This window comes from Rissa tridactyla, chromosome 22, assembly GCF_028500815.1.
Source record: "Rissa tridactyla isolate bRisTri1 chromosome 22, bRisTri1.patW.cur.20221130, whole genome shotgun sequence".
Taxonomy (NCBI): domain Eukaryota; kingdom Metazoa; phylum Chordata; class Aves; order Charadriiformes; family Laridae; genus Rissa; species Rissa tridactyla.
In genome coordinates, this window is record NC_071487.1 from 4,583,564 (window position 1) to 4,610,600 (window position 27,037).

The 27,037-nt window shown below is 57.0% G+C and overlaps 1 protein-coding gene across 1 annotated transcript in view; it reads right to left on the bottom strand.

Moving 5' to 3' along the window:
• The window catches only part of MUC16 (mucin 16, cell surface associated), a gene marked incomplete at its 5' end in the record, with an annotated part of 77,116 nt that extends 53,419 nt beyond the window's left edge, over nucleotides 1-23,697 (bottom strand). The window contains 11 exons of the mRNA XM_054182330.1: nucleotides 83-138; nucleotides 347-489; nucleotides 1,140-1,203; nucleotides 3,646-3,696; nucleotides 7,825-7,872; nucleotides 10,642-10,689; nucleotides 11,068-11,118; nucleotides 11,749-11,796; nucleotides 14,185-14,235; nucleotides 17,947-18,012; nucleotides 23,659-23,697. Of these exons, the coding sequence (XP_054038305.1) occupies nucleotides 83-138; nucleotides 347-489; nucleotides 1,140-1,203; nucleotides 3,646-3,696; nucleotides 7,825-7,872; nucleotides 10,642-10,689; nucleotides 11,068-11,118; nucleotides 11,749-11,796; nucleotides 14,185-14,235; nucleotides 17,947-18,012; nucleotides 23,659-23,697 (665 nt within the window). The remainder of the gene's footprint in view (nucleotides 1-82; nucleotides 139-346; nucleotides 490-1,139; nucleotides 1,204-3,645; nucleotides 3,697-7,824; nucleotides 7,873-10,641; nucleotides 10,690-11,067; nucleotides 11,119-11,748; nucleotides 11,797-14,184; nucleotides 14,236-17,946; nucleotides 18,013-23,658) is intronic.
• Nucleotides 23,698-27,037: the final 3,340 nt, after the last annotated feature.

A 27,037-nucleotide genomic window follows, 5' to 3' on the forward strand; every position in this document is an offset into this window, starting at 1 on the left:
GGCATCATGGAGAAGGTGCTAAGGAAGGAGGGCATCAAGGAGAAGGTGCTAAGGAAGGAGGGCAGGAGGGAGAAGGTCCTGCCTCTGTAGGCTAGGTGGCCACCTAGTGTGATGGGCCCCCGGATCTGCTTGTGGCACCTGGAAAGGGAGACTCACGCGCAACCCATACCTGAAGGCTGTGGTTTCACATCCAAGGAAAGCGGGGCCAATGCTGCTTTCCTTCAGAAGGCGATCCAGCTGCCGAGGAGAGAGGTTTCACAGTTAAGTCCTGGCCATCCCCGTGCGCTCCCACCAAGTTTATGGGGCCAGCGGGGGCACTGCCATGGCCCTGTGGTGGGCCACATACCATGGTAGTTAGGACCCTCATCGTAGTGCTGAACTTTGCCGAGTCAGGATTTTCCAGGTCGGAGTTGTAGGGGAGATTGGTGATGGTGAAGTTGATGGTGAAATGCTGGAGGGGTCCAGGTGTGGTTGGTGGGTGGCTGGGAGCTGCAAGAAGCACAGATGGGGAGTGAGGAGGTGCAAGAGCCAGGGAGTGAAGGCTCGGGGTGGACAAACACAGAAGTCTCCTACCATCTAATCCTATGCTTTCGCCCTGTTCTGACTTGTTTGATGTTTTCTGGCATCTTTTCTTAATCACAATTTTAATTTTCACAATTTTTAATTTTAATTTTAATTTTGACTTTTCGCATTTTCAGAAATGATATGATTGCTTTTTTTCATGTCATACATTTTAACATCATGGGTATAATTTCACACTTATATAGTGAATTATGTATTTCTTTAACCTTGATCTTGAGTGTCCTTTGTCGTCTTCTGCCTTTCAACATGGGGATTTTGTTTAAATTACGATATTACGGATACGGCCTTAAGAAAAAGGCCATGAAGCTACAATCCCTCCATAAGATGCAGTAAATGTTGACGACGTTCTCAATAAGAAGGTTTTATTTACATGTATGAAATGATACTGCTTTCTCAAGGAATGAGAGCTGCCTAAAGGAAAATCATAAAGCACCATTCAGTATATCGACCATATTAAAAAAAGTGATAGAAATGGAAATATTTAAAATCGATTTCTATGTAAAATTGAAAAAAAATTGGTTTAATTACTGAAGTAAACTTACTGAAAGACAACTTACTTGTTTTTCCAAAATTACTAGACATAATTAGAGTTGTGGTTTCACTGTAAACTGAATTTGTAAACTGAGAAAAACCAAAGTGTGACATCTGCGTTCTATCATGAGATGTGGTGGTGACAGGAGCAGCAGTGGATGTTCCAGCTGCGCTGGAAGTGGCTGCAGTGGTGGTTTCTGCAGTTGTGGTGGACTTCTCTTCTGTGGTGGAGAGGAGTGTGGAGATTGTCTGAAGAAGAGACGTGTGTGCTGGAGTGGAAGTGGGTGCAGCTGTAGTTTTAGGAGTAGATGTGGACTGGGGAGCCATGCTTGAGGTGCCCACCGTGGTGGAGGTGCCCACAGTGGTTGCCTCTGGGGTTGACGTGCTGGTACTGGTAGCAGTGGAGGTTGTCCCCAGAGTGGAGGTGGGTGTAGGTGTGCTCAGATTTGGGGATGTGTTGTCAGTAGCAGTTCTCCCAGTATCAGCCGAGGTGGTGACAGGAGGCGAGGTTGTCCCAGGAGCAGAGGTGGTGGTCCCCGTAGCTGTGGTGGTGACAGGAGCAGCAGTGGATGTTCCAGCTGTGCTGGAAGTGGCTGCAGTGGTGGTTTCTTCAGCTGTGGTGGAGGTTTCTGCTGTGGTGGAGAGGAGTGTGGAGGTTGTCTGAAGAAGAGACGTGTGTGCTGGAGTGGAAGTGGGTGCAGCTGTAGTTTGAGGAGTAGATGTGGACTGGGGAGCCATGGTGGAGGTTTGCACCGTGGTGGAGGTGCCCACAGTGGTTGCCTCTGGGGTTGACGTGCTGGTACTGGTAGCAGTGGAGGTTGTCCCCAGCGTCATGGTGGGTGTAGGTGTGCTCAGATTTGGGGATGTGTTGTCAGTAGCAGCGGTGAGAGTAACAGCTGAGGTGGTGACAGGAGGCGAGGTTGTCCCAGGAGGAGAGGTGGTGGTCCCCGTAGCTGTGGTGGTGACAGGAGCAGCAGTGGATGTTCCAGCTGTGCTGGAAGTGGCTGCAGTGGTGGTTTCTTCAGCTGTGGTGGAGAGGAGTGTGGAGGTTGTCTGAAGAAGAGACTTCTCTGCTGGAGTGGAAGTGGGTGCACCTGTAGCCTCTGGAGTAGATGTGGACTGGGGAGCCGTGCTGGAGGTTTCCACCGTGGTGGAGGTGCCCACAGTGGTTGCCTCTGGGGTTGACGTGCTGGTACTGGTAGCAGTGGAGGTTGTCCCCAGAGTGGAGGTGGGTGTAGGTGTGCTCAGATTTGGGGATGTGTTGTCAGTAGCAGTGGTGAGAGTAACAGCCGAGTTGGTGACAGGAGGCGAGGTTGTCCCAGGAGCAGAGGTGGTGGTCCCCGTAGCTGTGGTGGTGACAGGAGCAGCAGTGGATGTTCCAGCTGTGCTGGAAGTGGCTGCAGTGGTGGTTTCTTCAGCTGTGGTGGAGAGGAGTGTGGAGGTTGTCTGAAGAAGAGACTTCTCTGCTGGAGTGGAAGTGGGTGCAGCTGTAGTTTGAGGAGTAGATGTGGACTGGGGAGCCGTGCTGGAGGTTTCCACCGTGGTGGAGGTGCCCACAGTGGTTGCCTCTGGGGTTGACGTGCTGGTACTGGTAGCAGTGGAGGTTGTCCCCAGAGTCGAGGTGGGTGTAGGTGTGCTCAGATTTGGGGACGTGTTGTCAGTAGCAGTGGTGAGAGTAACAGCCGAGGTGGTGACAGGAGGCGAGGTTGTCCCAGGAGCAGAGGTGGTGGTCCCCATAGCTGTGGTGGTGACAGGAGCAGCAGTGGATGTTCCAGCTGTGCTGGAAGTGGCTGCAGTGGTGGTTTCTTCAGCTGTGGTGGAGGTTTCTGCTGTGGTGGAGAGGAGTGTGGAGGTTGTCTGAAGAAGAGACTTCTCTGCTGGAGTGGGAGTGGGTGCACCTGTAGCCTCTGGAGTAGATGTGGACTGGGGAGCCGTGCTGGATGTTTCCACCGTGGTGGAGGTGCCCACAGTGGTTGCCTCTGGGGTTGTCGTGCTGGTACTGCTAGTAGTGGAGGTTGTCTCCAGAGTGGAGGTGGGTGTAGGTGTGCTCAGATTTGGGGACGTGTTGTCAGTAGCAGTTCTCTCAGTATCAGCCGAGGTGGTGACAGGAGGCGAGGTTGTCCCAGGAGCAGAGGTGGTGGTCCCCGTAGCTGTGGTGGTGACAGGAGCAGCAGTGGATGTTCCAGCTGTGCTGGAAGTGGCTGCAGTGGTGGTTTCTTCAGCTGTGGTGGAGGTTTCTGCTGTGGTGGAGAGGAGTGTGGAGGTTGTCTCAAGAAGAGACGTGTGTGCTGGAGTGGAAGTGGGTGCACCTGTAGCCTCTGGAGTAGATGTGGACTGGGGAGCCGTGCTGGATGTTTCCACCGTGGTGGAGGTGCCCACAGTGGTTGCCTCTGGGGTTGACGTGCTGGTACTGGTAGCAGTGGAGGTTGTCCCCAGGGTGGAGGTGGGTGTAGGTGTGCTCAGATTTGGGGACGTGTTGTCACTAGCAGTGGTGAGAGTAATAGCCGACGTGGTGACAGGAGGCGAGGTTGTCCCAGGAGCAGAGGTGGTGGTCCCCATAGCTGTGGTGGTGACAGGAGCAGCAGTGGATGTTCCAGCTGTGCTGGAAGTGGCTGCAGTGGTGGTTTCTTCAGCTGTGGTGGAGAGGAGTGTGGAGGTTGTCTGAAGAAGAGAAGTCTGTGCTGGAGTGGAAGTGGGTGCAGCTGTAGTTTGAGGAGTAGATGTTGACTGGGGAGCCGTGCTGGAGGTTTGCACCGTGGTGGAGGTGCCCACAGTGGTTGCCTCTGGGGTTGACGTGCTGGTACTGGTAGCAGTGGAGGTTGTCCCCAGAGTGGAGGTGGGTGTAGGTGTGCTCAGATTTGGGGACGTGTTGTCAGTAGCAGTGGTGAGAGTAACAGCCGAGTCGGTGACAGAAGACGAGGTTGTCCCAGGAGCAGAGGTGGTGGTCCCCATAGCTGTGGTGGTGACAGGAGCAGCAGTGGATGTTCCAGCTGTGCTGGAAGTGGCTGCAGTGGTGGTTTCTTCAGCTGTGGTGGAGGTTTCTGCTGTGGTGGAGAGGAGTGTGGAGGTTGTCTCAAGAAGAGACGTCTGTGCTGGAGTGGAAGTGGGTGCAGCTGTAGTTTGAGGAGTAGATGTGGACTGGGGAGCCGTGCTGGAGGTTTGCACCGTGGTGGAGGTGCCCACAGTGGTTGCCTCTGGGGTTGACGTGCTGGTACTGGTAGCAGTGGAGGTTGTCCCCAGAGTGGAGGTGGGTGTAGGTGTGCTCAGATTTGGGGACGTGTTGTCAGTAGCAGTGGTGAGAGTAACAGCCGAGTCGGTGACAGAAGACGAGGTTGTCCCAGGAGCAGAGGTGGTGGTCCCCATAGCTGTGGTGGTGACAGGAGCAGCAGTGGATGTTCCAGCTGTGCTGGAAGTGGCTGCAGTGGTGGTTTCTTCAGCTGTGGTGGAGGTTTCTGCTGTGGTGGAGAGGAGTGTGGAGGTTGTCTCAAGAAGAGACGTCTGTGCTGGAGTGGAAGTGGGTGCAGCTGTAGTTTGAGGAGTAGATGTGGACTGGGGAGCCGTGCTGGAGGTTTCCACCGTGGTGGAGGTGCCCACAGTGGTTGCCTCTGGGGTTGACGTGCTGGTACTGGTAGCAGTGGAGGTTGTCCCCAGAGTGGAGGTGGGTGTAGGTGTGCTCAGATTTGGGGATGTGTTGTCAGTAGCAGTGGTGAGAGTAACAGCCGAGGTGGTGACAGGAGGCGAGGTTGTCCCAGGAGCAGAGGTGGTGGTCCCCGTAGCTGTGGTGGTGACAGGAGCAGCAGTGGATGTTTCAGCTGTGCTGGAAGTGGCTGCAGTGGTGGTTTCTTCAGCTGTGGTGGAGAGGAGTGTGGAGGTTGTCTGAAGAAGAGACTTCTCTGCTGGAGTGGAAGTGGGTGCAGCTGTAGTTTGAGGAGTAGATGTTGACTGGGGAGCCGTGCTGGAGGTTTGCACCGTGGTGGAGGTGCCCACAGTGGTTGCCTCTGGGGTTGACGTGCTGGTACTGGTAGCAGTGGAGGTTGTCCCCAGAGTGGAGGTGGGTGTAGGTGTGCTCAGATTTGGGGACGTGTTGTCAGTAGCAGTGGTGAGAGTAACAGCCGAGGTGGTGACAGGAGGCGAGGTTGTCCCAGGAGCAGAGGTGGTGGTCCCCATAGCTGTGGTGGTGACAGGAGCAGCAGTGGATGTTCCAGCTGTGCTGGAAGTGGCTGCAGTGGTGGTTTCTTCAGCTGTGGTGGAGGTTTCTGCTGTGGTGGAGAGGAGTGTGGAGGTTGTCTGAAGAAGAGACGTGTGTGCTGGAGTGGAAGTGGGTGCAGCAGTAGTTTGAGGAGTAGATGTGGACTGGGGAGCCGTGCTGGATGTTTCCACCGTGGTGGAGGTGCCCACAGTGGTTGCCTCTGGGGTTGACGTGCTGGTACTGGTAGCAGTGGAGGTTGTCCCCAGAGTCGAGGTGGGTGTAGGTGTGCTCACATTTGGGGACGTGTTGTCAGTAGCAGTGGTGAGAGTAACAGCCGAGGTTGTGACAGGAGGCGAGGTTGTCCCAGGAGCAGAGGTGGTGGTCCCCATAGCTGTGGTGGTGACAGGAGCAGCAGTGGATGTTCCAGCTGTGCTGGAAGTGGCTGCAGTGGTGGTTTCTTCAGCTGTGGTGGAGGTTTCTGCTGTGGTGGAGAGGAGTGTGGAGGTTGTCTGAAGAAGAGACTTCTCTGCTGGAGTGGGAGTGGGTGCACCTGTAGCCTCTGGAGTAGATGTGGACTGGGGAGCCGTGCTGGATGTTTCCACCGTGGTGGAGGTGCCCACAGTGGTTGCCTCTGGGGTTGACGTGCTGGTACTGCTAGTAGTGGAGGTTGTCTCCAGAGTGGAGGTGGGTGTAGGTGTGCTCAGATTTGGGGACGTGTTGTCAGTAGCAGTTCTCTCAGTATCAGCCGAGGTGGTGACAGGAGGCGAGGTTGTCCCAGGAGCAGAGGTGGTGGTCCCCGTAGCTGTGGTGGTGACAGAAGCAGCAGTGGATGTTCCAGCTGTGCTGGAAGTGGCTGCAGTGGTGGTTTCTTCAGCTGTGGTGGAGGTTTCTGCTGTGGTGGAGAGGAGTGTGGAGGTTGTCTCAAGAAGAGACGTCTGTGCTGGAGTGGAAGTGGGTGCACCTGTAGCCTCTGGAGTAGATGTGGACTGGGGAGCCGTGCTGGATGTTTCCACCGTGGTGGAGGTGCCCACAGTGGTTGCCTCTGGGGTTGACGTGCTGGTACTGGTAGCAGTGGAGGTTGTCCCCAGGGTGGAGGTGGGTGTAGGTGTGCTCAGATTTGGGGACGTGTTGTCAGTAGCAGTGGTGAGAGTAACAGCCGAGGTGGTGACAGGAGGCGAGGTTGTCCCAGGAGCAGAGGTGGTGGTCCCCATAGCTGTGGTGGTGACAGGAGCAGCAGTGGATGTTCCAGCTGTGCTGGAAGTGGCTGCAGTGGTGGTTTCTTCAGCTGTGGTGGAGGTTTCTGCTGTGGTGGAGAGGAGTGTGGAGGTTGTCTGAAGAAGAGACTTCTCTGCTGCAGTGGAAGTGGGTGCACCTGTAGCCTCTGGAGTAGATGTGGACTGGGGAGCCGTGCTGGAGGTTTCCACCGTGGTGGAGGTGCCCACAGTGGTTGCCTCTGGGGTTGACATGCTTGTAATGGTAGCAGTGGAGGTTGTCCCCAGAGTCGAGGTGGGTGTAGGTGTGCTCAGATTTGGGGACGTGTTGTCAGTAGCAGTGGTGAGAGTAACAGCCGAGGTTGTGACAGGAGGCGAGGTTGTCCCAGGAGCAGAGGTGGTGGTCCCCATAGCTGTGGTGGTGACAGGAGCAGCAGTGGATGTTCCAGCTGTGCTGGAAGTGGCTGCAGTGGTGGTTTCTTCAGCTGTGGTGGAGGTTTCTGCTGTGGTGGAGAGGAGTGTGGAGGTTGTCTGAAGAAGAGACTTCTCTGCTGCAGTGGAAGTGGGTGCACCTGTAGCCTCTGGAGTAGATGTGGACTGGGGAGCCGTGCTGGATGTTTCCACCGTGGTGGAGGTGCCCACAGTGGTTGCCTCTGGGGTTGTCGTGCTGGTACTGCTAGTAGTGGAGGTTGTCTCCAGAGTGGAGGTGGGTGTAGGTGTGCTCAGATTTGGGGACGTGTTGTCAGTAGCAGTTCTCTCAGTATCAGCCGAGGTGGTGACAGGAGGCGAGGTTGTCCCAGGAGCAGAGGTGGTGGTCCCCGTAGCTGTGGTGGTGACAGAAGCAGCAGTGGATGTTCCAGCTGTGCTGGAAGTGGCTGCAGTGGTGGTTTCTTCAGCTGTGGTGGAGGTTTCTGCTGTGGTGGAGAGGAGTGTGGAGGTTGTGTCAAGAAGAGACGTCTGTGCTGGAGTGGAAGTGGGTGCACCTGTAGCCTCTGGAGTAGATGTGGACTGGGGAGCCGTGCTGGATGTTTCCACCGTGGTGGAGGTGCCCACAGTGGTTGCCTCTGGGGTTGACGTGCTGGTACTGGTAGCAGTGGAGGTTGTCCCCAGGGTGGAGGTGGGTGTAGGTGTGCTCAGATTTGGGGACGTGTTGTCACTAGCAGTGGTGAGAGTAATAGCCGACGTGGTGACAGGAGGCGAGGTTGTCCCAGGAGCAGAGGTGGTGGTCCCCATAGCTGTGGTGGTGACAGGAGCAGCAGTGGATGTTCCAGCTGTGCTGGAAGTGGCTGCAGTGGTGGTTTCTTCAGCTGTGGTGGAGAGGAGTGTGGAGGTTGTCTGAAGAAGAGAAGTCTGTGCTGGAGTGGAAGTGGGTGCAGCTGTAGTTTGAGGAGTAGATGTTGACTGGGGAGCCGTGCTGGAGGTTTGCACCGTGGTGGAGGTGCCCACAGTGGTTGCCTCTGGGGTTGACGTGCTGGTACTGGTAGCAGTGGAGGTTGTCCCCAGAGTGGAGGTGGGTGTAGGTGTGCTCAGATTTGGGGACGTGTTGTCAGTAGCAGTGGTGAGAGTAACAGCCGAGTCGGTGACAGAAGACGAGGTTGTCCCAGGAGCAGAGGTGGTGGTCCCCATAGCTGTGGTGGTGACAGGAGCAGCAGTGGATGTTCCAGCTGTGCTGGAAGTGGCTGCAGTGGTGGTTTCTTCAGCTGTGGTGGAGGTTTCTGCTGTGGTGGAGAGGAGTGTGGAGGTTGTCTCAAGAAGAGACGTCTGTGCTGGAGTGGAAGTGGGTGCAGCTGTAGTTTGAGGAGTAGATGTGGACTGGGGAGCCGTGCTGGATGTTTCCACCGTGGTGGAGGTGCCCACAGTGGTTGCCTCTGGGGTTGACGTGCTGGTACTGGTAGCAGTGGAGGTTGTCCCCAGAGTGGAGGTGGGTGTAGGTGTGCTCAGATTTGGGGATGTGTTGTCAGTAGCAGTTCTCCCAGTATCAGCCGAGGTGGTGACAGGAGGCGAGGTTGTCCCAGGAGCAGAGGTGGTGGTCCCCGTAGCTGTGGTGGTGACAGGAGCAGCAGTGGATGTTCCAGCTGTGCTGGAAGTGGCTGCAGTGGTGGTTTCTTCAGCTGTGGTGGAGAGGAGTGTGGAGGTTGTCTGAAGAAGAGACTTCTCTGCTGGAGTGGAAGTGGGTGCAGCTGTAGTTTGAGGAGTAGATGTGGACTGGGGAGCCGTGCTGGAGGTTTGCACCGTGGTGGAGGTGCCCACAGTGGTTGCCTCTGGGGTTGACGTGCTGGTACTGGTAGCAGTGGAGGTTGTCCCCAGAGTCGAGGTGGGTGTAGGTGTGCTCAGATTTGGGGACGTGTTGTCAGTAGCAGTGGTGAGAGTAACAGCCGAGGTGGTGACAGGAGGCGAGGTTGTCCCAGGAGCAGAGGTGGTGGTCCCCATAGCTGTGGTGGTGACAGGAGCAGCAGTGGATGTTCCAGCTGTGCTGGAAGTGGCTGCAGTGGTGGTTTCTTCAGCTGTGGTGGAGGTTTCTGCTGTGGTGGAGAGGAGTGTGGAGGTTGTCTGAAGAAGAGACGTGTGTGCTGGAGTGGAAGTGGGTGCAGCAGTAGTTTGAGGAGTAGATGTGGACTGGGGAGCCGTGCTGGAGGTTTCCACCGTGGTGGAGGTGCCCACAGTGGTTGCCTCTGGGGTTGACGTGCTGGTACTGGTAGCAGTGGAGGTTGTCCCCAGCGTCATGGTGGGTGTAGGTGTGCTCAGATTTGGGGACGTGTTGTCAGTAGCAGTGGTGAGAGTAACAGCCGAGGTTGTGACAGGAGGCGAGGTTGTCCCAGGAGCAGAGGTGGTGGTCCCCATAGCTGTGGTGGTGACAGGAGCAGCAGTGGATGTTCCAGCTGTGCTGGAAGTGGCTGCAGTGGTGGTTTCTTCAGCTGTGGTGGAGGTTTCTGCTGTGGTGGAGAGGAGTGTGGAGGTTGTCTGAAGAAGAGACTTCTCTGCTGGAGTGGAAGTGGGTGCACCTGTAGCCTCTGGAGTAGATGTGGACTGGGGAGCCGTGCTGGATGTTTCCACCGTGGTGGAGGTGCCCACAGTGGTTGCCTCTGGGGTTGTCGTGCTGGTACTGCTAGTAGTGGAGGTTGTCTCCAGAGTGGAGGTGGGTGTAGGTGTGCTCAGATTTGGGGACGTGTTGTCAGTAGCAGTTCTCTCAGTATCAGCCGAGGTGGTGACAGGAGGCGAGGTTGTCCCAGGAGCAGAGGTGGTGGTCCCCGTAGCTGTGGTGGTGACAGGAGCAGCAGTGGATGTTCCAGCTGTGCTGGAAGTGGCTGCAGTGGTGGTTTCTTCAGCTGTGGTGGAGGTTTCTGCTGTGGTGGAGAGGAGTGTGGAGGTTGTCTCAAGAAGAGACGTGTGTGCTGGAGTGGAAGTGGGTGCACCTGTAGCCTCTGGAGTAGATGTGGACTGGGGAGCCGTGCTGGATGTTTCCACCGTGGTGGAGGTGCCCACAGTGGTTGCCTCTGGGGTTGACGTGCTGGTACTGGTAGCAGTGGAGGTTGTCCCCAGGGTGGAGGTGGGTGTAGGTGTGCTCAGATTTGGGGACGTGTTGTCACTAGCAGTGGTGAGAGTAATAGCCGAGGTGGTGACAGGAGGCGAGGTTGTCCCAGGAGCAGAGGTGGTGGTCCCCATAGCTGTGGTGGTGACAGGAGCAGCAGTGGATGTTCCAGCTGTGCTGGAAGTGGCTGCAGTGGTGGTTTCTTCAGCTGTGGTGGAGAGGAGTGTGGAGGTTGTCTGAAGAAGAGAAGTCTGTGCTGGAGTGGAAGTGGGTGCAGCTGTAGTTTGAGGAGTAGATGTTGACTGGGGAGCCGTGCTGGAGGTTTGCACCGTGGTGGAGGTGCCCACAGTGGTTGCCTCTGGGGTTGACGTGCTGGTACTGGTAGCAGTGGAGGTTGTCCCCAGAGTGGAGGTGGGTGTAGGTGTGCTCAGATTTGGGGACGTGTTGTCAGTAGCAGTGGTGAGAGTAACAGCCGAGTCGGTGACAGAAGACGAGGTTGTCCCAGGAGCAGAGGTGGTGGTCCCCATAGCTGTGGTGGTGACAGGAGCAGCAGTGGATGTTCCAGCTGTGCTGGAAGTGGCTGCAGTGGTGGTTTCTTCAGCTGTGGTGGAGGTTTCTGCTGTGGTGGAGAGGAGTGTGGAGGTTGTCTCAAGAAGAGACGTCTGTGCTGGAGTGGAAGTGGGTGCAGCTGTAGTTTGAGGAGTAGATGTGGACTGGGGAGCCGTGCTGGAGGTTTGCACCGTGGTGGAGGTGCCCACAGTGGTTGCCTCTGGGGTTGACGTGCTGGTACTGGTAGCAGTGGAGGTTGTCCCCAGAGTGGAGGTGGGTGTAGGTGTGCTCAGATTTGGGGACGTGTTGTCAGTAGCAGTGGTGAGAGTAACAGCCGAGTCGGTGACAGAAGACGAGGTTGTCCCAGGAGCAGAGGTGGTGGTCCCCATAGCTGTGGTGGTGACAGGAGCAGCAGTGGATGTTCCAGCTGTGCTGGAAGTGGCTGCAGTGGTGGTTTCTTCAGCTGTGGTGGAGGTTTCTGCTGTGGTGGAGAGGAGTGTGGAGGTTGTCTCAAGAAGAGACGTCTGTGCTGGAGTGGAAGTGGGTGCAGCTGTAGTTTGAGGAGTAGATGTGGACTGGGGAGCCGTGCTGGAGGTTTCCACCGTGGTGGAGGTGCCCACAGTGGTTGCCTCTGGGGTTGACGTGCTGGTACTGGTAGCAGTGGAGGTTGTCCCCAGAGTGGAGGTGGGTGTAGGTGTGCTCAGATTTGGGGATGTGTTGTCAGTAGCAGTGGTGAGAGTAACAGCCGAGGTGGTGACAGGAGGCGAGGTTGTCCCAGGAGCAGAGGTGGTGGTCCCCGTAGCTGTGGTGGTGACAGGAGCAGCAGTGGATGTTTCAGCTGTGCTGGAAGTGGCTGCAGTGGTGGTTTCTTCAGCTGTGGTGGAGAGGAGTGTGGAGGTTGTCTGAAGAAGAGACTTCTCTGCTGGAGTGGAAGTGGGTGCAGCTGTAGTTTGAGGAGTAGATGTTGACTGGGGAGCCGTGCTGGAGGTTTGCACCGTGGTGGAGGTGCCCACAGTGGTTGCCTCTGGGGTTGACGTGCTGGTACTGGTAGCAGTGGAGGTTGTCCCCAGAGTGGAGGTGGGTGTAGGTGTGCTCAGATTTGGGGACGTGTTGTCAGTAGCAGTGGTGAGAGTAACAGCCGAGGTGGTGACAGGAGGCGAGGTTGTCCCAGGAGCAGAGGTGGTGGTCCCCATAGCTGTGGTGGTGACAGGAGCAGCAGTGGATGTTCCAGCTGTGCTGGAAGTGGCTGCAGTGGTGGTTTCTTCAGCTGTGGTGGAGGTTTCTGCTGTGGTGGAGAGGAGTGTGGAGGTTGTCTGAAGAAGAGACGTGTGTGCTGGAGTGGAAGTGGGTGCAGCAGTAGTTTGAGGAGTAGATGTGGACTGGGGAGCCGTGCTGGATGTTTCCACCGTGGTGGAGGTGCCCACAGTGGTTGCCTCTGGGGTTGACGTGCTGGTACTGGTAGCAGTGGAGGTTGTCCCCAGAGTCGAGGTGGGTGTAGGTGTGCTCACATTTGGGGACGTGTTGTCAGTAGCAGTGGTGAGAGTAACAGCCGAGGTTGTGACAGGAGGCGAGGTTGTCCCAGGAGCAGAGGTGGTGGTCCCCATAGCTGTGGTGGTGACAGGAGCAGCAGTGGATGTTCCAGCTGTGCTGGAAGTGGCTGCAGTGGTGGTTTCTTCAGCTGTGGTGGAGGTTTCTGCTGTGGTGGAGAGGAGTGTGGAGGTTGTCTGAAGAAGAGACTTCTCTGCTGGAGTGGGAGTGGGTGCACCTGTAGCCTCTGGAGTAGATGTGGACTGGGGAGCCGTGCTGGATGTTTCCACCGTGGTGGAGGTGCCCACAGTGGTTGCCTCTGGGGTTGACGTGCTGGTACTGCTAGTAGTGGAGGTTGTCTCCAGAGTGGAGGTGGGTGTAGGTGTGCTCAGATTTGGGGACGTGTTGTCAGTAGCAGTTCTCTCAGTATCAGCCGAGGTGGTGACAGGAGGCGAGGTTGTCCCAGGAGCAGAGGTGGTGGTCCCCGTAGCTGTGGTGGTGACAGAAGCAGCAGTGGATGTTCCAGCTGTGCTGGAAGTGGCTGCAGTGGTGGTTTCTTCAGCTGTGGTGGAGGTTTCTGCTGTGGTGGAGAGGAGTGTGGAGGTTGTCTCAAGAAGAGACGTCTGTGCTGGAGTGGAAGTGGGTGCACCTGTAGCCTCTGGAGTAGATGTGGACTGGGGAGCCGTGCTGGATGTTTCCACCGTGGTGGAGGTGCCCACAGTGGTTGCCTCTGGGGTTGACGTGCTGGTACTGGTAGCAGTGGAGGTTGTCCCCAGGGTGGAGGTGGGTGTAGGTGTGCTCAGATTTGGGGACGTGTTGTCAGTAGCAGTGGTGAGAGTAACAGCCGAGGTGGTGACAGGAGGCGAGGTTGTCCCAGGAGCAGAGGTGGTGGTCCCCATAGCTGTGGTGGTGACAGGAGCAGCAGTGGATGTTCCAGCTGTGCTGGAAGTGGCTGCAGTGGTGGTTTCTTCAGCTGTGGTGGAGAGGAGTGTGGAGGTTGTCTGAAGAAGAGACGTCTGTGCTGGAGTGGAAGTGGGTGCAGCTGTAGTTTGAGGAGTAGATGTTGACTGGGGAGCCGTGCTGGAGGTTTGCACCGTGGTGGAGGTGCCCACAGTGGTTGCCTCTGGGGTTGACGTGCTGGTACTGGTAGCAGTGGAGGTTGTCCCCAGAGTGGAGGTGGGTGTAGGTGTGCTCAGATTTGGGGACGTGTTGTCAGTAGCAGTGGTGAGAGTAACAGCCGAGTCGGTGACAGAAGACGAGGTTGTCCCAGGAGCAGAGGTGGTGGTCCCCATAGCTGTGGTGGTGACAGGAGCAGCAGTGGATGTTCCAGCTGTGCTGGAAGTGGCTGCAGTGGTGGTTTCTTCAGCTGTGGTGGAGGTTTCTGCTGTGGTGGAGAGGAGTGTGGAGGTTGTCTCAAGAAGAGACGTCTGTGCTGGAGTGGAAGTGGGTGCAGCTGTACTTTGAGGAGTAGATGTGGACTGGGGAGCCGTGCTGGAGGTTTCCACCGTGGTGGAGGTGCCCACAGTGGTTGCCTCTGGGGTTGACGTGCTGGTACTGGTAGCAGTGGAGGTTGTCCCCAGAGTGGAGGTGGGTGTAGGTGTGCTCAGATTTGGGGATGTGTTGTCAGTAGCAGTGGTGAGAGTAACAGCCGAGGTGGTGACAGGAGGCGAGGTTGTCCCAGGAGCAGAGGTGGTGGTCCCCGTAGCTGTGGTGGTGACAGGAGCAGCAGTGGATGTTCCAGCTGTGCTGGAAGTGGCTGCAGTGGTGGTTTCTTCAGCTGTGGTGGAGAGGAGTGTGGAGGTTGTCTGAAGAAGAGACTTCTCTGCTGGAGTGGAAGTGGGTGCAGCTGTAGTTTGAGGAGTAGATGTGGACTGGGGAGCCGTGCTGGAGGTTTGCACCGTGGTGGAGGTGCCCACAGTGGTTGCCTCTGGGGTTGACGTGCTGGTACTGGTAGCAGTGGAGGTTGTCCCCAGAGTCGAGGTGGGTGTAGGTGTGCTCAGTTTTGGGGACGTGTTGTCACTAGCAGTGGTGAGAGTAACAGCCGAGGTGGTGACAGGAGGCGAGGTTGTCCCAGGAGCAGAGGTGGTGGTCCCCATAGCTGTGGTGGTGACAGGAGCAGCAGTGGATGTTCCAGCTGTGCTGGAAGTGGCTGCAGTGGTGGTTTCTTCAGCTGTGGTGGAGGTTTCTGCTGTGGTGGAGAGGAGTGTGGAGGTTGTCTGAAGAAGAGACGTGTGTGCTGGAGTGGAAGTGGGTGCAGCAGTAGTTTGAGGAGTAGATGTGGACTGGGGAGCCGTGCTGGATGTTTCCACCGTGGTGGAGGTGCCCACAGTGGTTGCCTCTGGGGTTGACGTGCTGGTACTGGTAGCAGTGGAGGTTGTCCCCAGAGTCGAGGTGGGTGTAGGTGTGCTCACATTTGGTGACGTGTTGTCAGTAGCAGTGGTGAGAGTAACAGCCGAGGTTGTGACAGGAGGCGAGGTTGTCCCAGGAGCAGAGGTGGTGGTCCCCATAGCTGTGGTGGTGACAGGAGCAGCAGTGGATGTTCCAGCTGTGCTGGAAGTGGCTGCAGTGGTGGTTTCTTCAGCTGCGGTGGAGGTTTCTGCTGTGGTGGAGAGGAGTGTGGAGGTTGTCTGAAGAAGAGACTTCTCTGCTGGAGTGGAAGTGGGTGCACCTGTAGCCTCTGGAGTAGATGTGGACTGGGGAGCCGTGCTGGATGTTTCCACCGTGGTGGAGGTGCCCACAGTGGTTGCCTCTGGGGTTGTCGTGCTGGTACTGCTAGTAGTGGAGGTTGTCTCCAGAGTGGAGGTGGGTGTAGGTGTGCTCAGATTTGGGGACGTGTTGTCAGTAGCAGTTCTCTCAGTATCAGCCGAGGTGGTGACAGGAGGCGAGGTTGTCCCAGGAGCAGAGGTGGTGGTCCCCGTAGCTGTGGTGGTGACAGAAGCAGCAGTGGATGTTCCAGCTGTGCTGGAAGTGGCTGCAGTGGTGGTTTCTTCAGCTGTGGTGGAGGTTTCTGCTGTGGTGGAGAGGAGTGTGGAGGTTGTCTCAAGAAGAGACGTCTGTGCTGGAGTGGAAGTGGGTGCACCTGTAGCCTCTGGAGTAGATGTGGACTGGGGAGCCGTGCTGGATGTTTCCACCATGGTGGAGGTGCCCACAGTGGTTGCCTCTGGGGTTGACGTGCTGGTACTGGTAGCAGTGGAGGTTGTCCCCAGGGTGGAGGTGGGTGTAGGTGTGCTCAGATTTGGGGACGTGTTGTCAGTAGCAGTGGTGAGAGTAACAGCCGAGGTGGTGACAGGAGGCGAGGTTGTCCCAGGAGCAGAGGTGGTGGTCCCCATAGCTGTGGTGGTGACAGGAGCAGCAGTGGATGTTCCAGCTGTGCTGGAAGTGGCTGCAGTGGTGGTTTCTTCAGCTGTGGTGGAGAGGAGTGTGGAGGTTGTCTGAAGAAGAGACGTCTGTGCTGGAGTGGAAGTGGGTGCAGCTGTAGTTTGAGGAGTAGATGTTGACTGGGGAGCCGTGCTGGAGGTTTGCACCGTGGTGGAGGTGCCCACAGTGGTTGCCTCTGGGGTTGACGTGCTGGTACTGGTAGCAGTGGAGGTTGTCCCCAGAGTCGAGGTGGGTGTAGGTGTACTCAGATTTGGGGATGTGTTGTCAGTAGCAGTTCTCCCAGTATCAGCCGAGGTGGTGACAGGAGGCGAGGTTGTCCCAGGAGCAGAGGTGGTGGTCCCCATAGCTGTGGTGGTGACAGGAGCAGCAGTGGATGTTCCAGCTGTGCTGGAAGTGGCTGCAGTGGTGGTTTCTTCAGCTGTGGTGGAGGTTTCTGCTGTGGTGGAGAGGAGTGTGGAGGTTGTCTCAAGAAGAGACGTGTGTGCTGGAGTGGAAGTGGGTGCAGCTGTAGTTTGAGGAGTAGATGTGGACTGGGGAGCCGTGCTGGAGGTTTCCACCGTGGTGGAGGTGCCCACAGTGGTTGCCTCTGGGGTTGACGTGCTGGTACTGGTAGCAGTGGAGGTTGTCCCCAGATTGGAGGTTGGTGTAGGTGTGCTCAGATTTGGGGATGTGTTGTCAGTAGCAGTGGTGAGAGTAACAGCCGAGTTGGTGACAGGAGGCGAGGTTGTCCCAGGAGCAGAGGTGGTGGTCCCCATAGCTGTGGTGGTGACAGGAGCAGCAGTGGATGTTCCAGCTGTGCTGGAAGTGGCTGCAGTGGTGGTTTCTTCAGCTGTGGTGGAGGTTTCTGCTGTGGTGGAGAGGAGTGTGGAGGTTGTCTGAAGAAGAGACTTCTCTGCTGGAGCGGAAGTGGGTGCAGCAGTAGTTTGAGGAGTAGATGTGGACTGGGGAGCCATGCTGGAGGTTTCCACCGTGGTGGAGGTGCCCACAGTGGTTGCCTCTGGGGTTGACGTGCTGGTACTGGTAGCAGTGGAGGTTGTCCCCAGCGTCGTGGTGGGTGTAGGTGTGCTCAGATTTGGGGGTGTGTTGTCAGTACCCGTGGTGAGAGTAACAGGCGAGTTGGTGACAGGAGGCGAGGTTGTCCCAGGAGCAGAGGTGGTGGTCCCCATAGCTGTGGTGGTGACAGGAGCAGCAGTGGATGTTCCAGCTGTGCTGGAAGTGGCTGCAGTGGTGGTTTCTTCAGCTGTGGTGGAGGTTTCTGCTGTGGTGGAGAGGAGTGTGGAGGTTGTCTGAAGAAGAGACGTCTTTGCTGGAGCGGAAGTGGGTGCAGCAGTAGTTTGAGGAGTAGATGTGGACTGGGGAGCCATGCTGGAGGTTTCCACCGTGGTGGAGGTGCCCACAGTGGTTGCCTCTGGGGTTGACGTGCTGGTACTGGTAGCAGTGAAGGTTGTCTCCAGAGTGGAGGTGGGTGTAGGTGTGCTCAGATTTGGGGATGTGTTGTCAGTACCCGTGGTGAGAGTAACAGCCGAGGTGGTGAGAGGAGGTGAGGTTGTCCCAGGAACAGAGGTGGTGGTCCCCGTAGCTGTGGTGGTGACAGGAGCAGCAGTGGATGTTCCAGCTGTGCTGGAAGTGGCTGCAGTGGTGGTTTCTTCAGCGTTGGTGGACGTTCCTGCTGTGGTGGAGAGGAGTGTGGAGGTTGTCTGAAGAAGAGACGTCTGTGCTGGAGCGGAAGTGGGTGCAGCAGTAGTTTGAGGAGTAGATGTGGACTGGGGAGCCATGCTGGAGGTTTCCACCGTGGTGGAGGTGCCCACAGTGGTTGCCTCTGGGGTTGACGTGCTGGTACTGGTAGCAGTGGAGGTTGTCCCCATAGTGGAGGTGGGTTTAGGTGTGCTCAGATTTGGGGACGTGTTGTCAGTAGCAGTTCTCCCATTATGAACAGAGGTGGTGACAGGAGAGGAGGTTGTCCCAGGAGGAGAGGTGGTGGTCCCCATAGCTGTGGTGGTGACAGGAGCAGCAGTGGATGTTCCAGCTGTGCTGGAAGTGGCTGCAGTGGTGGTTTCTTCAGCTGTGGTGGAGGTTTCTGCTGTGGTGGAGAGGAGTGTGGAGGTTGTCTCAAGAAGAGACGTCTGTGCTGGAGTGGAAGTGGTTGCAGCTGTATTTTGAGGAGTAGATATGGACTGGGGAGCCGTGCTGGAGGTTTCCACCGTGGTGGAGGTGCCCACAGTGGTTGCCTCTGGGGTTGATGTGCTGGTACTGGTAGCAGTGGAAGTTGTCCCCAGAGTCGAGGTGGGTGTAGGTGTGCTCAGTTTTGGGGACGTGTTGTCACTAGCAGTGGTGAGAGTAATAGCCGAGGTGGTGACAGGAGGTGAGGTTTTCCCAGGAGCAGAGGTTGTGGTCCCCATAGCTGTGGTGGTGACAGGAGCAGCAGTGGATGTTCCAGCTGTGCTGGAAGTGGCTGCAGTGGTGGTTTCTTCAGCTGTGGTGGAGGTTTCTGCTGTGGTGGAGAGGAGTGTGGAGGTTGTCTGAGGAAGAGACTTCTCTGCTGGAGTGGAAGTGTGTGCAGCTGTCGTCTCCGGAGTAGATGTGGACTGGAGAGCCATGCTGGAGGTTTCCACCGTGGTGGAGGTGCCCACAGTGGTTGCCTCTGGGGTTGACGTGCTGGTACTGGTAGCAGTGGAGGTTGTCCCCAGGGTGGAGGTGGGTGTAGGTGTGCTCAGATTTGGGGACGTGTTGTCACTAGCAGTGGTGAGAGTAATAGCCGACGTGGTGACAGGAGGCGAGGTTGTCCCAGGAGCAGAGGTGGTGGTCCCCATAGCTGTGGTGGTGACAGGAGCAGCAGTGGATGTTCCAGCTGTGCTGGAAGTGGCTGCAGTGGTGGTTTCTTCAGCTGTGGTGGAGGTTTCTGCTGTGGTGGAGAGGAGTGTGGAGGTTGTCTGAAGAAGAGACCTCTTTGCTGGAGCGGAAGTGGGTGCAGCAGTAGTTTGAGGAGTAGATGTGGACTGGGGAGCCGTGCTGGAGGTTTCCACCGTGGTGGAGGTGCCCACAGTGGTTGCCTCTGGGGTTGATGTGCTGGTACTGGTAGCAGTGGAGGTTGTCCCCAGAGTGGAGGTTGGTGTAGGTGTGCTCAGATTTGGGGATGTGTTGTCAGTAGCAGTTCTCCCAGTATCAGCCGAGGTGGTGACAGGAGGCGAGGTTGTCCCAGGAGCAGAGGTGGTGGTCCCCATAGCTGTGGTGGTGACAGGAGCAGCAGTGGATGTTCCAGCTGTGCTGGAAGTGGCTGCAGTGGTGGTTTCTTCAGCTGTGGTGGAGGTTTCTGCTGTGGTGGAGAGGAGTGTGGAGGTTGTCTGAAGAAGAGACGTGTGTGCTGGAGTGGAAGTGGGTGCAGCAGTAGTTTGAGGAGTAGATGTGGACTGGGGAGCCGTGCTGGAGGTTTCCACCGTGGTGGAGGTGCCCACAGTGGTTGCCTCTGGGGTTGACGTGCTGGTACTGGTAGCAGTGGAGGTTGTCCCCAGAGTCGAGGTGGTTGTAGGTGTGCTCAGATTTGGGGATGTGTTGTCAGTAGCAGTTCTCCCAGTATCAGCCGTGGTGGTGACAGGAGGCGAGGTTGTCCCAGGAGCAGAGGTGGTGGTCCCCATAGCTGTGGTGGTGACAGGAGCAGCAGTGGATGTTCCAGCTGTGCTGGAAGTGGCTGCAGTGGTGGTTTCTTCAGCTGTGGTGGAGGTTTCTGCTGTGGTGGAGAGGAGTGTGGAGGTTGTCTGAGGAAGAGACTTCTCTGCTGGAGTGGAAGTGGGTGCAGCTGTAGTCTCCAGAGTAGATGTGGACTGGAGAGCCATGCTGGAGGTTTCCACCGTGGTGGAGGTGCCCACAGTGGTTGCCTCTGGGGTTGATGTGGTGGTACTGGTAGCAGTGGAGGTTGTCCCCTGAGTCGAGGTGGGTGTAGGTGTGCTCAGATTTGGGGATGTGTTGTCAGTAGCAGTGGTGAGAGTAATAGCCAAGGTGGTGACAGGAGGCGAGGTTGTCCGAGGAGCAGAGGTGGTGGTCCCCATAGCTGTGGTGGTGACAGGAGCAGCAGTGGATGTTCCAGCTGTGCTGGAAGTGGCTGCAGTGGTGGTTTCTTCAGCTGTGGTGGAGGTTCCTGCTGTGGTGGAGAGGAGTGTGGAGGTTGTCTCAAGAAGAGACGTCTGTGCTGGAGTGGAAGTGGGTGCAGCTGTAGTTTGAGGAGTAGATGTGGACTGGGGAGCCATGGTGGAGGTTTGCACCGTGGTGGAGGTGCCCACAGTGGTTGCCTCTGGGGTTGATGTGCTGGTACTGGTAGCAGTGGAGGTTGTCCCCATAGTGGAGGTGGCTGTAGGTGTGCTCAGATTTGGGGATGTGTTGTCAGTACCCGTGGTGAGAGTAACAGCCGAGGTGGTGACAGGGGGTGAGGTTGTCCCAGGAGCAGAGGTGGTGGTCCCCGTAGCTGTGGTGGTGACAGGAGCAGCAGTGGATGTTCCAGCTGTGCTGGAAGTGGCTGCAGTGGTGGTTTCTTCAGCGTTGGTGGACGTTCCTGCTGTGGTGGAGAGGAGTGTGGAGGTTGTCTGAAGAAGAGACGTCTTTGCTGGAGCGGAAGTGGGTGCAGCTGTATTTTGAGGAGTAGATGTGGACTGGGGAGCCATGCTGGAGGTTTCCACCGTGGTGGAGGTGCCAACAGTGGTTGCCTCTGGGGTTGACGTGCTGGTACTGGTAGCAGTGGAGGTTGTCCCCAGAGTCGAGGTGGGTGTAGGTGTGCTCAGATTTGGGGATGTTTTGTCAGTACCCGTGGTGAGAGTAACAGCCGAGGTGGTGACAGGAGGTGAGGTTGTCCCAGGAACAGAGGTGGTGGTCCCCGTAGCTGTGGTTGTGACAGGAGCAGCAGTGGATGTTCCAGCTGTGCTGGAAGTGGCTGCAGTGGTGGTTTCTTCAGCGTTGGTGGACGTTCCTGCTGTGGTGGAGAGGAGTGTGGAGGTTGTCTGAAGAAGAGACGTCTGTGCTGGAGCGGAAGTGGGTGCAGCAGTAGTTTGAGGAATAGATGTGGACTGGGGAGCCATGCTGGAGGTTTCCACCGTGGTGGAGGTGCCCACAGTGGTTGCCTCTGGGGTTGATGTGCTGGTACTGGTAGCAGTGGAGGTTGTCCCCATAGTCGAGGTGGGTGTAGGTGTACTCAGATTTGGGGATGTGTTGTCAGTAGCAGTTCTCCCAGTATCAGCCGAGGTGGTGACAGGAGAGGAGGTTGTCCCAGGAGGAGAGGTGGTGGTCCCCATAGCTGTGGTGGTGACAGGAGCAGCAGTGGATGTTCCAGCTGTGCTGGAAGTGGCTGCAGTGGTGGTTTCTTCAGCTGTGGTGGAGGTTTCTGCTGTGGTGGAGAGGAGTGTGGAGGTTGTCTCAAGAAGAGACTTCTCTGCTGGAGTGGAAGTGTGTGCAGCTGTAGTTTGAGGAGTAGATGTGGACTGGAGAGCCATGCTGGAGGTTTCCACCGTGGTGGAGGTGCCCACAGTGGTTGCCTCTGGGGTTGACGTGGTGGTACTGGTAGCAGTGGAGGTTGTCCCCAGAGTGGAGGTGGGTGTAGGTGTGCTCAGTTTTGGGGACGTGTTGTCAGTAGCAGTGGTGAGAGTAATAGCCGACGTGGCGACAGGAGGCGAGGTTGTCCCAGGAGCAGAGGTGGTGGTCCCCATAGCTGTGGTGGTGACAGGAGCAGCAGTGGATGTTCCAGCTGTGCTGGAAGTGGCTGCAGTGGTGGTTTCTTCAGCTGTGGTGGAGGTTTCTGCTGTGGTGGAGAGGAGTGTGGAGGTTGTCTGAAGAAGAGACCTCTTTGCTGGAGCGGAAGTGGGTGCAGCAGTAGTTTGAGGAGTAGATGTGGACTGTGGAGCCGTGCTGGAGGTTTCCACCGTGGTGGAGGTGCCCACAGTGGTTGCCTCTGGGGTTGGTGTGCTGGTACTGGTAGCAGTGGAGGTTGTCCCCAGAGTCGAGGTGGGTGTAGGTGTGCTCAGATTTGGGGATGTGTTGTCAGTAGCAGTTCTCCCAGTATCAGCCGAGGTGGTGACAGGAGGCGAGGTTGTCCCAGGAGCAGAGGTGGTGGTCCCCATAGCTGTGGTGGTGACAGGAGCAGCAGTGGATGTTCCAGCTGTGCTGGAAGTGGCTGCAGTGGTGGTTTCTTCAGCTGTGGTGGAGGTTTCTGCTGTGGTGGAGAGGAGTGTGGAGGTTGTCTCAAGAAGAGACGTCTTTGCTGGAGTGGAAGTGGGTGCAGCAGTAGTTTGAGGAGTAGATGCGGACTGGGGAGCCATGCTGGAGGTTTCCACCGTGGTGGAGGTGCCCACAGTGGTTGCCTCTGGGGTTGACGTGCTGGTACTGGTAGCAGTGGAGGTTGTCCCCAGAGTCGAGGTGGGTGTAGGTGTGCTCAGATTTGGGGATGTGTTGTCAGTAGCAGTTCTCCCAGTATCAGCCGTGGTGGTGACAGGAGGCGAGGTTGTCCCAGGAGCAGAGGTGGTGGTCCCCATAGCTGTGGTGGTGACAGGAGCAGCAGTGGATGTTCCAGCTGTGCTGGAAGTGGCTGCAGTGGTGGTTTCTTCAGCTGTGGTGGAGGTTTCTGCTGTGGTGGAGAGGAGTGTGGAGGTTGTCTGAGGAAGAGACTTCTCTGCTGGAGTGGAAGTGGGTGCAGCTGTAGTTTGAGGAGTAGATATGGACTGGGGAGCCATGCTGGAGGTTTCCACCGTGGTGGAGGTGCCCACAGTGGTTGCCTCTGGGGTTGACGTGGTGGTACTGGTAGCAGTGGAGGTTGTCCCCAGAGTCGAGGTGGGTGTAGGTGTGCTCAGTTTTGGGGACGTGTTGTCAGTAGCAGTGGTGAGAGTAATAGCCGACGTGGTGACAGGAGGTGAGGTTGTCCCAGGAGCAGAGGTGGTGGTCCCCATAGCTGTGGTGGTGACAGGAGCAGCAGTGGATGTTCCAGCTGTGCTGGAAGTGGCTGCAGTGGTGGTTTCTTCAGCTGTGGTGGAGGTTTCTGCTGTGGTGGAGAGGAGTGTGGAGGTTGTCTGAAGAAGAGACGTGTGTGCTGGAGTGGAAGTGGGTGCAGCTGTAGTTTGAGGAGTAGATGTGGACTGGGGAGCCATGCTGGAGGTTTGCACCGTGGTGGAGGTGCCCACAGTGGTTGCCTCTGGGGTTGATGTGCTGGTACTGGTAGCAGTGGAGGTTGTCCCCATAGTGGAGGTGGCTGTAGGTGTGCTCAGATTTGGGGATGTGTTGTCAGTACCCGTGGTGAGAGTAACAGCCGAGGTGGTGACAGGAGGTGAGGTTGTCCCAGGAGCAGAGGTGGTGGTCCCCGTAGCTGTGGTGGTGACAGGAGCAGCAGTGGATGTTCCAGCTGTGCTGGAAGTGGCTGCAGTGGTGGTTTCTTCAGCGTTGGTGGACGTTCCTGCTGTGGTGGAGAGGAGTGTGGAGGTTGTCTGAAGAAGAGACGTCTGTGCTGGAGTGGAAGTGGGTGCAGCAGTAGTTTGAGGAGTAGATGTGGACTGGGGAGCCATGGTGGAGGTTTCCACCGTGGTGGAGGTGCCCACAGTGGTTGCCTCTGGGGTTGACGTGGTGGTACTGGTAGCAGTGGAGGTTGTCCCCAGAGTCGAGGTGGGTGTAGGTGTGCTCTGATTTGGGGATGTGTTGTCAGTAGCAGTTCTCACAGTATCAGCCGAGGTGGTGACAGGAGGCGAGGTTGTCCCAGGAGCAGAGGTGGTGGTCCCCATAGCTGTGGTGGTGACAGGAGCAGCAGTGGATGTTCCAGCTGTGCTGGAAGTGGCTGCAGTGGTGGTTTCTTCAGCTGTGGTGGAGGTTTCTGCTGTGGTGGAGAGGAGTGTGGAGGTTGTCTCAAGAAGAGACGTCTGTGCTGGAGTGGAAGTGGGTGCAGCTGTAGTTTGAGGAGTAGATGTGGACTGGGGAGCCGTGCTGGAGGTTTCCACCGTGGTGGAGGTGCCCACAGTGGTTGCCTCTGGGGTTGACGTGGTGGTACTGGTAGCAGTGGAGGTTGTCCCCAGAGTGGAGGTGGGTGTAGGTGTGCTCAGATTTGGGGATGTGTTGTCACTAGCAGTGGTGAGAGTAACAGCCGAGTTGGTGACAGGAGGCGAGGTTGTCCCAGGAGCAGAGGTGGTGGTCCCCGTAGCTGTGGTGGTGACAGGAGCAGCAGTGGATGTTCCAGCTGTGCTGGAAGTGGCTGCAGTGGTGGTTTCTTCAGCTGTGGTGGAGGTTTCTGCTGTGGTGGAGAGGAGTGTGGAGGTTGTCTCAGGAAGAGACTTCTCTGCTGGAGTGGAAGTGGGTGCAGCTGTAGTCTCCGGAGTAGATGTGGACTGGGGAGCCATGCTGGAGGTTTCCACCGTGGTGGAGGTGCCCACAGTGGTTGCCTCTGGGGTTGACGTGCTGGTACTGGTAGCAGTGGAGGTTGTCCCCATAGTGGAGGTGGCTGTAGGTGTGCTCAGATTTGGGGACGTGTTGTCAGTACCCGTGGTGAGAGTAACAGCCGAGGTGGTGACAGGAGGTGAGGTTGTCCCAGGAGCAGAGGTGGTGGTCCCCATAGCTGTGGTGGTGACAGGAGCAGCAGTGGATGTTCCAGCTGTGCTGGAAGTGGCTGCAGTGGTGGTTTCTTCAGCTGTGGTGGACGTTCCTGCTGTGGTGGAGAGGAGTGTGGAGGTTGTCTGAAGAAGAGACGTCTGTGCTGGAGCGGAAGTGGGTGCAGCAGTAGTTTGAGGAATAGATGTGGACTGGGGAGCCATGCTGGAGGTTTCCACCGTGGTGGAGGTGCCCACAGTGGTTGCCTCTGGGGTTGACGTGCTGGTACTGGTAGCAGTGGAGGTTGTCCCCAGAGTGGAGGTGGGTTTAGGTGTGCTCAGATTTGGGGACGTGTTGTCAGTAGCAGTTCTCCCATTATGAACCGAGGTGGTGACAGGAGAGGAGGTTGTCCCAGGAGGAGAGGTGGTGGTCCCCATAGCTGTGGTGGTGACAGGAGCAGCAGTGGATGTTCCAGCTGTGCTGGAAGTGGCTGCAGTGGTGGTTTCTTCAGCTGTGGTGGAGGTTTCTGCTGTGGTGGAGAGGAGTGTGGAGGTTGTCTGAGGAAGAGACTTCTCTGCTGGAGTGGAAGTGGGTGCAGCTGTAGTCTCCGGAGTAGATGTGGACTGGGGAGCCATGCTGGAGGTTTCCACCGTGGTGGAGGTGCCCACAGTGGTTGCCTCTGGGGTTGACGTGCTGGTACTGGTAGCAGTGGAGGTTGTCCCCAGAGTCGAGGTGGGTGTAGGTGTGCTCAATTTTGGGGATGTGTTGTCAGTAGCAGTGGTGAGAGTAATAGCCGAGGTGGTGACAGGAGGCGAGGTTGTCCCAGGAGCAGAGGTGGTGGTCCCCATAGCTGTGGTGGTGACAGGAGCAGCCCTGGATGTTCCAGCTGTGCTGGAAGTGGCTGCAGTGGTGGTTTCTTCAGCTGTGGTGGAGGTTTCTGCTGTGGTGGAGAGGAGTGTGGAGGTTGTCTGAAGAAGAGACTTCTCTGCTGGAGCGGAAGTGGGTGCAGCAGTAGTTTGAGGAGTAGATGTGGACTGGGGAGCCATGCTGGAGGTTTCCACCGTGGTGGAGGTGCCCACAGTGGTTGCCTCTGGGGTTGACGTGCTGGTACTGGTAGCAGTGGAGGTTGTCCCCAGAGTCGAGGTGGGTGTAGGTGTGCTCAGTTTTGGGGACGTGTTGTCACTAGCAGTGGTGAGAGTAATAGCCGAGGTGGTGACAGGAGGTGAGGTTTTCCCAGGAGCAGAGGTGGTGGTCCCCATAGCTGTGGTGGTGACAGGAGCAGCAGTGGATGTTCCAGCTGTGCTGGAAGTGGCTGCAGTGGTGGTTTCTTCAGCGTTGGTGGACGTTCCTGCTGTGGTGGAGAGGAGTGTGGAGGTTGTCTGAGGAAGAGACTTCTCTGCTGGAGTGGAAGTGGGTGCAGCAGTAGTTTGAGGAGTAGATGCGGACTGGGGAGCCATGCTGGAGGTTTCCACCGTGGTGGAGGTGCCCACAGTGGTTGCCTCTGGGGTTGACGTGCTGGTACTGGTAGCAGTGGAGGTTGTCCCCAGAGTCGAGGTGGGTGTAGGTGTGCTCAGATTTGGGGATGTGTTGTCAGTAGCAGTTCTCCCAGTATCAGCCGTGGTGGTGACAGGAGGCGAGGTTGTCCCAGGAGCAGAGGTGGTGGTCCCCATAGCTGTGGTGGTGAGAGGAGCAGCAGTGGATGTTCCAGCTGTGCTGGAAGTGGCTGCAGTGGTGGTTTCTTCAGCTGTGGTGGAGGTTTCTGCTGTGGTGGAGAGGAGTGTGGAGGTTGTCTGAGGAAGAGACTTCTCTGCTGGAGTGGAAGTGGGTGCAGCTGTAGTTTGAGGAGTAGATATGGACTGGGGAGCCATGCTGGAGGTTTCCACCGTGGTGGAGGTGCCCACAGTGGTTGCCTCTGGGGTTGACGTGGTGGTACTGGTAGCAGTGGAGGTTGTCCCCAGAGTCGAGGTGGGTGTAGGTGTGCTCAGATTTGGGGATGTGTTGTCAGTAGCAGTGGTGAGAGTAATAGCCAAGGTGGCGACAGGAGGCGAGGTTGTCCCAGGAGCAGAGGTGGTGGTCCCCATAGCTGTGGTGGTGACAGGAGCAGCAGTGGATGTTCCAGCTGTGCTGGAAGTGGCTGCAGTGGTGGTTTCTTCAGCTGTGGTGGAGGTTCCTGCTGTGGTGGAGAGGAGTGTGGAGGTTGTCTCAAGAAGAGACGTGTGTGCTGGAGTGGAAGTGGGTGCAGCTGTAGTCTCCGGAGTAGATGTGGACTGGGGAGCCGTGCTGGAGGTTTCCACCGTGGTGGAGGTACCCACAGTGGTTGCCTCTGGGGTTGATGTGCTGGTACTGGTAGCAGTGGAGGTTGTCCCCATAGTGGAGGTGGGTGTAGGTGTGCTCAGATTTGGGGATGTGTTGTCAGTACCCGTGGTGAGAGTAACAGCCGAGGTGGTGACAGGAGGTGAGGTTGTCCCAGGAGCAGAGGTGGTGGTCCCCGTAGCTGTGGTGGTGACAGGAGCAGCAGTGGATGTTCCAGCTGTGCTGGAAGTGGCTGCAGTGGTGGTTTCTTCAGCGTTGGTGGACGTTCCTGCTGAGGTGGAGAGGAGTGTGGAGGTTGTCTGAAGAAGAGACGTCTGTGCTGGAGCGGAAGTGGGTGCAGCAGTAGTTTGAGGAATAGATGTGGACTGGGGAGCCGTGCTGGAGGTTTCCACCGTGGTGGAGGTGCCCACAGTGGTTGCCTCTGGGGTTGACGTGCTGGTACTGGTAGCAGTGGAGGTTGTCCCCAGAGTGGAGGTGGGTGTAGGTGTACTCAGATTTGGGGATGTGTTGTCAGTAGCAGTTCTCCCAGTATCAACCGAGGTGGTGACAGGAGAGGAGGTTGTCCCAGGAGGAGAGGTGGTGGTCCCCATAGCTGTGGTGGTGACAGGAGCAGCAGTGGATGTTCCAGCTGTGCTGGAAGTGGCTGCAGTGGTGGTTTCTTCAGCTGTGGTGGAGGTTTCTGCTGTGGTG